The 12,190-nt window shown below is 43.4% G+C and overlaps 2 protein-coding genes across 6 annotated transcripts; one reads left to right on the forward strand and one right to left on the reverse strand.

The window, feature by feature from the left end:
* SQOR (sulfide quinone oxidoreductase) lies at window positions 1-8,736 on the forward strand. Of its 5 annotated transcripts, XM_062501823.1 has the most exons (11): window positions 1-145; window positions 544-690; window positions 1,401-1,652; window positions 1,992-2,162; window positions 2,654-2,707; window positions 4,306-4,500; window positions 5,369-5,578; window positions 6,038-6,221; window positions 7,035-7,102; window positions 7,904-8,082; window positions 8,285-8,736. In XM_062501823.1, exons 3-11 carry the CDS (start codon window positions 1,419-1,421, stop codon window positions 8,340-8,342), a joined length of 1,353 nt encoding a protein of 450 aa, XP_062357807.1. In that variant the 5' UTR covers window positions 1-145; window positions 544-690; window positions 1,401-1,418; the 3' UTR covers window positions 8,343-8,736. The 5 variants fall into 5 exon arrangements, with proteins under 5 accessions (XP_062357807.1, XP_062357806.1, XP_062357804.1 ...); XM_062501822.1 differs by lacking the exon at window positions 544-690; XM_062501820.1 differs by lacking the exon at window positions 1-145 and having other exon boundaries at window positions 162-690.
* Window positions 8,737-8,981: 245 nt separating this feature from the next.
* Window positions 8,982-11,900, reverse strand: LOC134049397 (nicotinamide riboside kinase 2-like). The gene is made up of 8 exons (XM_062501826.1): window positions 11,625-11,900; window positions 11,384-11,474; window positions 10,946-10,991; window positions 10,622-10,808; window positions 10,320-10,391; window positions 9,565-9,671; window positions 9,267-9,358; window positions 8,982-9,161 (listed from the first exon to the last, which is right to left on the reverse strand). The coding sequence occupies exons 1-8, from the start codon at window positions 11,648-11,650 to the stop codon at window positions 9,156-9,158; spliced, it is 627 nt and encodes a 208-aa protein (XP_062357810.1). The 5' UTR covers window positions 11,651-11,900; the 3' UTR covers window positions 8,982-9,155.
* Between the last annotated feature and the right edge of the window lie 290 nt (window positions 11,901-12,190).

Below are 12,190 nucleotides of genomic sequence, written 5' to 3' on the forward strand. Positions count from 1 at the left end.
CGACTCAGCCCCTCCTGCCCTGCCCTTTGCCCGCGGCCGGGCAGCACCCGCGGCCCCGAGCCGAGCCCCGCCCCGCCGCTCCCGGCTCCGATCGCCCCCGGGCCGGCGGCGCGCTCCTTCCGCTCCCGGCTCGGCGCCACGAGCGGTGAGTGCAGGGCCGGGAGCGGGGCGGGGAGCGGCGCCGGGGGCTCCGTCGTGCCGTGAGGGAGCGGGGCTGTCGGGCTGGGCCGAGCAGGGAGGCGGAGGGAAGGCCGTGCCGGCGGGGCAGCCCGCGGGCCGCAGCGGCCTCGCCGAGCGCGGACGGGGCCGTGCCCCGGCCGCGGGGTCGCGGCCCTGCTCCCCCTGCAGGGCCGGGTCCTTCGGTCCGCGGGCGGTGCTCCGGCAGCGGCTGCTGAGAGCTGAGCCGAGCGGCTCGCAGGCGCCGGAGCCGGCCGGGGAGCTGCGCGCCCGGCTCGCACACGTGCGGGCTGCAGTGCTCGAGCTGCTGATCTGCGGACAGCTGTTTAACCAACAGCTGCAATGATCTGTACTTCTTGCCAGTAGGGCTTATCCAACCTTAGTTATTCCAGCTTGCTTCGGTAAACGGGTTGGATGAAGTAGGCGGTCTGAGGAGCTTAGCCCGTGGTAGGTGCCCTGCAGAGAAGGAGCTGCAGCTGCCCCGAGTGTCTCTGCAGAGCCTGCCGTGACTCGGTAGGTGCTTGCTCTCGGCTCGGTTGAGATACCGAGCTCTCCTGCTCGGCCTTAACTACGATGTCTTCAAAGTACATTTTCTTCAGTATTAAACAGACTTATTCTAAAATCATGCAAACAAATAGCCTTAGGGTGAAAGGGAAAAGAGATTTATGAATGGGGCCCACGTTTTAAATAGCTGCTTGCACAGATGATAAACAGCCTTCTAAAGTGAAACTTACTGTGGAGTTGGGTGTTTTGTTCTGACTGGGGAGGGGATGAGAAGAAAATGTTTGCATCTTGGAAACTTGTAAAACAAAATTAACACTTGCTTTACAGTGAATGCCTCTGAGATTTTTACCTCTTTGTCCCAAATTGTTGCTCTAAGGGTTAATAATGGGACTTTTTAAAGAACTCGGGGTACAGACATGAGGGATGTCAAGATAGCACAGAAAGGTGCACAGTGAGTTGCTCAACTACATCTAGTATAGTGAAGAATTTTTGAAGCTGACATTGGAAGATTTTCTTGAAAATATTTGAGGTTTCTGGTGTAATTTTGAAAGTCTGGTCTGTAAGTAACATAAATGAGTAAATAAATTAAAAAACTGTAATTCTTGCCTGACGACTCAAGGAATTTAGTATTATAATTTTTGCCCTGAAAACTAACCCAGGCATTTAAATATAAATTCTGCCTCCTGTAATTGTTACTGGTGCCTTTCCTTATTTCCTAGCTTCCCACTTAATGAAAGATGTCACAGTTTGGGGCAGTGTCCTCCTGCTCCCATCTCTGTTCTGGTGTGTGGTTGCTGAAACCAGGAATGCAGAAGATGAGCTCCTTCAGCTTGCACACAGCAGCCAGGTGTGCTGCCAGGGATTATTATGAAGTACTTGTGTTGGGTGGAGGTGCTGGTGGAATCGCCATGAGTGCTCGGATGAAGAGGAGAATGGGGGCAGAAAATGTGGCTGTTGTTGAGCCAAGTAAGGTGAGTCTCCCTCTGCTGTAAAACACTGTAAAGAATAAGTATTTTACATGTGACCAGGTGGATCTGATTCTCATCCCTCTCCAGCCCCTGGAGAGGCTGATTTTAACTGTGGAAAGTAAGCCAGCTAAACATCTTTCAAAAGGTCTTATATTACACTTTCTTCTCTGTGAGATTTATGCATCCCTCCAGCTTTGTCACGACAAAATCTTGGTTATTTGTACAGCTTCTTTTGTTAAGAATAATACAGTGTTAAGAGTACATTGCTCCCATTTGGAGTGATACGCCTTTAAGTCTCTTTAAACAGTTTTGAAATGTCAATTTTTTTAACTTTTATATCAGACTCATTACTATCAGCCACTGTGGACCCTGGTTGGTGGTGGTGCAAAGCAGCTGGCAGCTTCTGCACGTCCAATGGGAAGTGTAATTCCTAAAGGTGTTGAGTGGATCAAATCTCAAGTTACAGCATTGGATCCAGATAAGAACTGTGTCTGGCTGGAGAATGATATCAAGGTAATCATGTGGAAAAAAAGAAAAGAAGTTTTTTATTTTACATCATGAGTTTTGTGTCCAGTTCCTGTAGATCCCCTTAGAACTGCCTATTGAGCAAGGCCTCCAGCATCTAGGAAGCTGGGAATTCCAATTAGTCTTATGTACTTGATCCTAAAATATTTTTCTAATAAAGATTGTGGTAGATAATTATGTTAGAATAACATCAACTTAAAATACTATTATCATAAGCCTTTGCCCTGTTTATGTTGAACTGAACAGAAAAGAGAGAATATTTTACTCCAGTTGCCTGGGTCTGTGTGTAACAAAGGCTATGTGTGTAACTCATAATGCAGTTAGCATTTTAACTAGAATTCTTAGAGTTTAATTTATGGTACTAATGCTCCTGTATATCTCCTTGCTTGTGATTCTGTTGCTGTCAGCTAACTGAAATTTACTTTGAGGTAATGCTCTGGTTTCTTTGTCTAAAATACTTTTTGTTCCTTACACAATAGGTATCTTACAAATATCTGATAATTGCTCTTGGAATTAGTCTGCATTATGAAAAGGTAATTGTTTTACAGTGATTATATTTTTACTAATTTTAATAGCATCATGTACATTCATTAAAGTGAATGGCTTTTCAGTACTGTTTTTACTGCAAGGTGTTGAACACTATGAATTAAAGAGAAGACAGACTAATGATTTTATTCCTTCCACAGATCCCTGTGTAATAACCCAAATTACCCTTGGGAAGGCCTTTTATGACAACTTTTTTGCATCTCTGTGGCAATATCAGCAGGTGTTAGATGTTAGGCAGCAAGTTAGAACTTGAACTTTAAGGCAACCTGTTATGATGAGATCATAAGGTGTGCTGACTGTAGTCTGGAGCATCTCATAATGTAAACAGAACGAGGAACACAGAGCAATCAATAAAATCTGACCTGCGGAATTAATTTGACCTACCCTTACCTTTCTTAAAGGATGCACTTCTCAAGGAGCCAGCTGAGTTACCCAACTCATGTTTAAATAGGCCCTGGGGCCCTTCCCTTGTGTAGCATTTCCTGTACACATCACATGGTGGCACTCAGAGGAAAATGTTGGTGCAAGAATGACTACACTGATGTATGTGCAGGAGGAGCAAAACACAAAGGAAAGAGATTTCTGAGCAAATTGGCTCTTGTGTTTTTACCCTGACCTGGATATGATGCAGTACCTGACAATATACTTAAGTGTCTCTTTGAAAAGCTTTCAAGATATATGTCAAGGAAGAGCTGGCCTCGCTTAGCTACAGTCACAAATAAGCTCTGGTGATCAGGTCAGTGGAACAAGGAGTTGCAGCATAGTCAGTGACCCACCTCTCATTCTCATATCTATTGCCTCAGTACAAGATGATGACAGTGAATTCAGTGTTCACTAGTAGAAGCCATATAACACAGTTAATCACACTCTGTAATGAAAACTCATAGTAACTTTAGAACAAATGTGGTCACTTGAAAAAGAAGGATGGTTTCTCTTCACCAAGAGCGTGCTTCTGGTGCAGACTGGAATGTCCCAAACACATTGCCATGCATGTAATATGACTCCATATTCTCACAGAATTTCTGCAGTTCATTATTTTGAAATGGGTACAACTTCCTTTCTCACAAGCAGATGCTCAGGTCACAGTAGGAGTAATAGGGAAATAATTACTAGATGCAGATTAGTTAAAATAAAAATACCCTAGGCAAATACAGGTATCTGCAACTGACTAGAGAAATGTTTCATTCACCTTATACATTTACCTTATACATTTTGGTAATACCTTTTTTTTTTTTAACATGATTTTTATTTGTAATGTTGTGGCAGTGACTTTATACATTCTTACTCTGAATTTCAGTCTACAAAAACTTGGGTCTGGATCTGCACTAAAGACTTTTGCTCAGATGTTGCAGACCAAAGTAATTTCATTAAATGTTACATCTACTAAATCATATACTAAATTCTAAAGGAAATACTTGTTTTATTGCAAGGCCTATTTTTAAAAATACCAACTAGCAAGTAAGTATGGATTTTCTTTTTGATAGAAACTTCTTGTATGGTTATTTTTCAGTCTGTATTTAATATTTGTCAATGATAACAAAATTTGTGCCATCTGTACTTGAAACCTTAATTTCTCTTTTCGTAGATCAAAGGCTTGCCTGAAGGTTTTAATCACCCTAAAATAGGTTCCAATTATTCAGATCAGACAGTAGAGAAAACATGGAGAGCTTTACAAGATTTTAAGGAAGGAAATGCTATCTTCACTTTTCCAAATACTCCAGTGAAGTGTGCAGGGGCTCCTCAGAAGATCATGTATTTATCAGATGCATACTTAAGAAAAGTAAGTCTTTTGCCCTCTCTGACAGTGCTTGTTCTCACAGTTGGAAGGCAGGCTTGTTCTAATGGGTTTCATATTATCTTTAAAACAAATATAAACATGAGAGTACTGTGACTCAGGACTGTTGAAGTGACTGAGTTGCTTTTTCTATTTTTAATGTATAAGGAATGCAGGTAAATGGATTGTACATAAATATTTAGCATATATTAATACCAGAGAAACTTGTAGAATTCAGAATTTCACACTGAAAGAACTGCATGTCCTGCTTCTGGTGAGCTGCAGATACAACAGTTCTCAGCCTAATTTATAACTTCATGTTGTGCACCAAAACAACACCGGCTGCAGTTAAGTCATTCTTGTTACTTTAAGTAGTTGATACCTGTTGCCATTTGTCTGCTAGTCTGAAAAGTGGCTATGCTGGCTCCTTGGGGCACATTGTCTCAGCATCAGGAGTCTTAGCCAGGCTGTTAAAGCAAGCTTAGTGGAAGTAAAAGACAACTTCAGGTGGAAGTGTCAGGCTTCATATGTGTTTAAGTTTTATGAGCTACCTACTGGGTGAGTACCTGAATTATGCATAGAAGTGAAGGTTTCAGAAAGCTTTTTAAACTGCTTCAAGAATTTAACCTGCATGCACCAGTTCCTCAGTGCCTTGCAGTCACCTCTTCTCATGAGTTGTTTGTGTGAGGTATCTTCAGTACCTCACACTGAAAGGGTCTACCTTCTAACATGTTGTGAAATATTAATTAAATATTCATTAATAATTGAACTCCATTAATAGTTCTATCAGCTCTTTAGTAGTGCAGCACAGTTGTTTTGTCTCTTCTTGTCACAGTTTCTTAATAGAAAAGGCTAATTGGATCTCCTCCTGCAGACTGGAAAACGTTCCAAAGCAAACATCATGTTCAACACCTCACTTGGTGTGATTTTTGGTGTTAAGAAATATGCTGATGCATTGCTTGAAGTAATAAAGGACAGGAATCTTACTGTTAACTACAAGCGCAACCTCATAGAAGTTCGAGCAGACAAGCGAGAAGCTGTGTTTGAAAACTTGGACAAACCTGGAGTGACTGAAGTTCATCAGGTCAGGAGCTTTTAGACCCCTCATTTGGTTCTATTTCTTTTCCTTGTGTACTTCAAAGTAACTTCTACATTGTTTTAAGTCTGCTTCGTTGTGTTTTGCTGTTCCCCCCAAGAGCACTATCTCTAACTTTAGCAGAATATTAAAAATTTTGATACCAAGGTGGAGAGAAGAAGAAATGTCTCATAAATTATGCCTGGAGTCCTGTATGCTGTGGGAATGTCTCAGGTGTGTATGGAGGAAGGCAGATTGTCTCCAAATGGAGTTGCTTGATAAGGTTCATGTTAATTAAAGGACGCACTTGAAAATTGAGAGATTTTCATTCTATATACTTGGGTTTAAAAGACCAAAACAGACACAAACGCAAGAAACCCTCTCTCCATGCTGTGTTTATTGCCTTACACCAGCAGATAGATTTTGCTCTGATCAGCTAATCATTGAGTGCCTTTTCTTTCTGTTTAGTATGAAATGCTTCATGTCACACCCCCAATGGGGCCACCTGCTGTACTTGTCAACAGTCCTGTCTCAGATGAAAGCGGCTGGGTGGATGTAGATAAGGAGACTCTACAACATAAAAAGTATCCTAATGTCTTTGGTATTGGAGACTGCACCAACCTTCCAACATCAAAAACTGCTGCAGCTGTAGGTAAAGTTACACGTGTATGTTTGTGTGTGTAAATGACAAGAGTGGAGTCACAGCAAGTTTTTTATTTAGTTTGCTACTCCTGAGGTCATGACTTCAATTTTGAGCTTTCAAAAAGACCAGTCTCCTGGGCTTACTAGCTAGCTACAGACCATGTTGATGCCACTAACCCAACAGTTCTGTTGTTCCAGATACCTCATAGATGAACTAAGTCTGCTTTCTGTGTTCACAGAATGTCATAATGAATGAACTATTCTTATATTACATCATCATTCATTAATGAAGTTTTCTGCTTTATCTTAGCTACTCGTGCATGTATCACTCTAACTGATAAATCACTATCAAAAAATTACATATTCTGGCCTTGTAGCCACAGGTTCCACAATTAAAATACTTCAAGTGTCACAACTGATAAAAGGCAAATAAAAGAGTAAGAAAACCCCAGGGTATACAGTATGTTATTGATGTAATGAACGAGTGGGGTACTTAACTACTTCAGTAAATGCATCTACAGTTACAGCACTCGAAACAGAACTACAGTGTGCCAGAACATCAGTGTTTGATAAGACTGAGCTGGTATAATTTATCATAGGAGAATGGGTATAGGCTGAAACAATCAGCTCAAGTTTCATTAAGCTCTAGCATGTTTGAAACACTGAGGCTGAAGCATTTCTTTAATCTGGGACAGTAAACTTATACCTAGGTTCAATTGCAGCTGAATTGTCCAGCAAAATGCCTGGCTACTACTGTTTGCTTTAGTAATGACAATTGCTGGCTGAAACAGTCTTATTACATTTCTTTTTCTTTCTTATTTAGCTGCACAGTCTGGAGTCCTTGATAAAACTATTTCTCTGGTAATGAAGAACGAGTTGCCAGTTAAAAAGGTACTTAGGACAGTTCTTGTCTTAGGGAGAAATTCTCCTGAATGTTTTCTCCCTTCTTATGCTGAAATCTTGCAAGCAGCTGAGTGCATGAACCAGAAAGCAGGAAAAGCTTTGCCTCTGCAGTTGTGGTGCTAGATGTTTACTTGCTGCATGTCAGAGCAGTAATGGAATTGCACACAATACTGCCATTAAAAGTGTTACCTTTTAGATTTCCTGACTTCTGAGTTGAGAGGTTAGAGGCTGATTAGTCAGGGTTTTTCATCAGTGCAAATTATTTACTTGCACTGTAAAGGCAATACCTGCTCCAGAAACATTCTTGCAAACTTGCTTTCCTGTGCTGGACATAATCTTTTAAGGAGTTAAACTGAAGCTTCTGTATCACAGCTGTTAAGCCTATATGTTCATATGTCCTTGAACCTTTGCTTTTATTTTACACATGGCTTCCTTGGAGCACTAACTTGAGTATTCTGTTGGCTTGTTGAAGTAAACACCAGTTCTCATCCTAATCTGCTGGTCATCTGCTCCACTAGTTACAATAAACAACCATTAATGACATGATGCCCTATTGTTCTAGGTTAGGTCAAATTTAAGTAATGTTGTTAAACAGATCTACATTTGAAATAGTGGCATAGTATTGACCAGAACTGGCTTAGCAGCCTTCTAACTTCACTGATATTTACACTGTAAATGCAGAAACCTCCTAGGAAGTTATTTTGAAATGTGAATGTTAACCAGGGCTTGTAAAACCTCAGCCTTTAGGTTTTGGTCAGAATAATGAGAAATGGCTCTTTTCCATTGCAGTATGATGGATACACTTCCTGCCCACTGGTAACAGGCTACAACAAGGTGATTCTGGCAGAGTTTGACTACAATGCTCAGCCTCTGGAGACCTTTCCCATTGACCAGAGTAAGGAGAGAGCAACCATGTACCACATGAAAGCTGATATGATGCCTCTGCTCTATTGGAATGCACTACTTAAGTAAGTATTGAAGGAAAACAATCAGGTAGATACATGTTCTGGTTTAGCTCCTTGCTAGAGTAGAAGCAAAGTTCATCCTGGGTTGTGATCAGAACAGTCACCTAATGCTTATCTCTTCATAGTACAGTATCTTGTAAGAGAAAAAAATACTTTACCCCAGCCCTACTTTGATAGTATGTGAAAGAACTTTCTCTTTTTCCAGGGGATACTGGGGAGGACCAGCTCCTGTCAGAAAGCTAATGCATCTGGGCTTGAAGTAACTGCTGGCTTCAGCATTGGTTAAAATCTCTCAAAGAAGTGGACTGGTCTCACACTGGATCAATATGTATCTTCCCTTTTGAAATACCTGGCAGACATTTATTTTTTTTTTTAAGTCAAGATTTAGTCACTAATTTACTTTTTCTTCTACTATGGATTAAAGCATTCATAGTGCTCTCTTCCCTGCTCTTTCGTGTAAACTGAGGCCTTAAACTACTTCCGTATTTACACAGGAATCTGACCTTGCCTTACCCTTCAGATTACTATAGGAATTGCAAGAACAATTCATACTTTCAAAGCTATTGTATATGTAAAATTCTGAATTGTCTGCATCCAAGATCAATGAATGCACCAGATTTAACAATGATTCAATGCTAGTAAAATGGCCTGAAAGTATCCTGTTCTCCTGTTTTTTAAGAACATCAATCCTAATTTCGAAGCATACCTGCTGCTTAACTGTTATAGGAATGCATGCAGATTTGAAACAAAAAAAGCCAAAGCAGTGTGTGTGTATCTCCTAGGATAGTCGAGCCACTTCACATCAGTTCCACTATAATGTTTTAACCTGTGACACTACGAACATAATTAAAAGAGTCACCTGAGAACACACACTAGACTGAAGCACAATTTAGGATCACAGACAAGGGGGAAGTGCTTTTTAATTATGACCATATAGAACTCAGTTTTCAAGGGAAAGATTGAACAAAGTTGAATTTGAGAGTTGAGTCTTCACAGAAGCTGGAACTTTAGAGGCAGTCAGGTAGGCAGCATGGAGCAAACAGGAATCATCTTCATTCACAAGAATCAGCAGCAGCTTATTTCTAAACAGAAACAGATGTGAACATGAAAGTTTCAGCTTCATGCTTTTCCAATACAGGTTTTAAAAGGTTTGCCTTTGAATTACAATTATAAGCATGAACATATACCTGGGTGTTAAGCAATTCTTCAATCTTATTCTGGATCTGCCCATACACATCATTAAACAGCTCCTCCTTTGATTTCGTCCCATCCAAATGCACTTTAAGGAAGTAAAATAAGAGAGCTATAATAGAATGTCTCTGTAAGCATGCCAGACCCTAACTTAAAAAGCATGCACCTAGCTGGAATCAGAGAAATACACTCCCTCCACCTGCTTTATTCACCTCCTCTCACGCATCTAACCAGTATGTGTTGCACAGAGTTGAAAAGCAATCTCATAAAGTGCTGTTGTCATTAAAGACTTACCCACATCAACTCCAAGTTCTTCCATTATCTTCCTGTGCTTTACATACATAGGCCAAACGTGGCCATCAAACAATCCAGGTGGATCTGGTACAGTGTAATTCCTTGAACTGTAAATTAAGGCATTGTTACTCACAAGCAGTCTAATAACAGTTCAGGGAAATGACAGATCCTTCACTGGGTTTCTCTACACCTTAACCTAAGCCCATTGACTCCAGCTCGGTTTCTGAGCTTATCAAAAGTTAGTAGTTAGCAAGAGCTGCAAGCATCAAGTTACGTAAATGAATTCAAATTTGATGTGCAGGTCCAAAGTGTTTAAAACATAAAAGGAGTTCCCAAGACACACTGACCTAAATAATAATGAATAAACTTTTAAAAGTTTTAGCAGAATTTTGGGTAAAATAGCTGTCTGCTTATTCCTCTTGAAATGTAATTCAAGCTTTCATTTGCAGTAAGAACAGTGTATGTGTGCAACAATACAGCCAAATATAGAACCTTAGGTAGCTGCAGACCTGGGAACTGTGTAATTGGAAAATCAGCATGGGAGAAAGCCTAGTGAAAAGTGTGTGTAGAAACTGAGCATTACATACAGAACACAATAACTTGGTGGGAAGTTTTATGTGAGTTTGGTGAAGGAAGCTACAGTCTTCTAACTCAGCAGGTATATTTGCCTTTATCCCTTCTCACCTAAAAGCTTCAGAGAAACAAAGTCTTGAATGGAGTAAGATGTTATTGGGCTAGCAAAAAGACAAACTTACCTTCTTCTCCTTTTACACTCTTCATATGGAATGGAAAGAAAGTACCGATGGTGGAACACATCAATCAGTGGCCTGAAAGACACATCTATTTGGTTACACCTCAACTAATTAGTAGCAAAACCCAGAGAAGTAAAACTATATCCATTCCCTGTACTTAGAGCAACCTTTAGACTTTAGACACCTCAACTCGGCAAATGCCTGCTGCTATCTTGGTTTACAACACATCTCTTTATTCCCTTGGAGGTTTGCCCATTATATAAAATAATGTAAAAATCAAAATGTATGAAGGCACAATTGATTACCTGTAGGTGTAAAGTAGGAAGCCTTCAACGATAAGAATGTGGATTGTTTCATCTCCTCCCTCCTTATCTTCCAAGATCTGGGCATCCAGGGTGTTGTTGATCCCATGAGAACGTTCAAACTTGACTGGGTTTTTTATCCAAGCATTTATGGTACTCATCATAGCTTCCATGTCTAATGCACTTATGACTAAGGCAAAAAAGACAACTATCATTAAGCAGTAATTAAATATCACCTAGTGATATAGTCACTACAAAACAGTGCACATAAAGAAGCAAAATACTCAGATTTTGAGTTATGCTTTGATAACACGAAGAAAGGCTTACCATCATACTGTTTAAACCCATCTTCAACTTCTATTTCGTCTTGGGGCTGAAACAGTAACAAGAAAAAAACCAAACCTGTTTGGTCAGCACAGCTACTGAGAAGCTCAATACCCATTTTAAAGCAAGATTCAAGATCGAAACCCTGAAGCCACAACGGGGAATCTTAACCCTCCACCAGGTTCCTTCGCATGCAGATAAAACCAGCAGTACGAAGCTCAGATAAAGTGCCTGCTCCTCTATCTTCCCACGAACACGAGCACAGCGCTCCGTGGAAAGTCATGGGGACCCGCTCTAGCGCAGGCTTATCCGGCCGCCGCACGGCCCCGCCGGGCAGGGCGGCGCGGGAGCCGCGGGCAGGGCGCCAGCGGCGCGGGCGGAAGCCCGCGGGGGTCACCCCGCGCCCTCCCGCGGCCTGCAGGGGCCGGCGGGCCCGCTCACCTTGAAGAAGTCATCCTGGTGCACCACGCTGCAGTTGGGCAGGGCCCGCATCAGCCGGCGGGTCAGGGTGGTCTTGCCGCCGTTGGTGACCCTGCGGCGAGAGAGCGCGGCCGTCGGGAAGCGCCACGTGGGGGCCGAGTCCACCCCCCACCCCCACTGCGGCACCGGGAGAGGCCGGGATGAGAGACCCGTGCCCGTCCCGCACCCCGAGCCGCTTTCCCCGCCCGCTCCCGACTCTCACCCGCCGATTCCGATGATGATGTTCATGGCGCGTCCCGCGGCCGCCCGGCCCGACTCCTACTGCCTGTTTCTGAGGGGCGGGGGGGGACCCGGTGTCGCCGGTACCGGCCGTCTACGTGCCTGAGCCGGGACCCGGGCAGGGGGAAGGAAGGGGCCGGAGAAGGAGGAGAAGGTGGAGAGGGGAGAAGCCAAACGTCAACTGCTGGGCAGCGCCATGGTCGCTCAGAGCAGCAGCAGGGCCGGTCCGCGCCGCGCCGCGCGCTCCGCAAAGGGGGGCGGTGTCCGCGCGCGCGCGCCTTCCCCCCGGCGCTCCGCCGCGCCCATTGGGCGGCCGCCTCCGCCGCGCAGCCAATAGGAAGCGGCGGGACGCGAACAGCTCACGGCGATTGGCTGAGGCGCGCTCACTCACGCACGGCCGCGTTACAGCGCGACCGCCGGGGGGCGATCGACGGGGAAGGGCGGAGGCGGAAATGTGAGAGCGTGGCTCCCCCTGCCGGCTTTGGCGGGGCCTTGCGGCGTCGGGCGGTCGGGCCTGCCGGCGGCTCGGCCGGGCCCCGCTCCGGACAC

Source organism: Cinclus cinclus, chromosome 13, assembly GCF_963662255.1.
Source record: "Cinclus cinclus chromosome 13, bCinCin1.1, whole genome shotgun sequence".
NCBI lineage: Eukaryota > Metazoa > Chordata > Aves > Passeriformes > Cinclidae > Cinclus > Cinclus cinclus.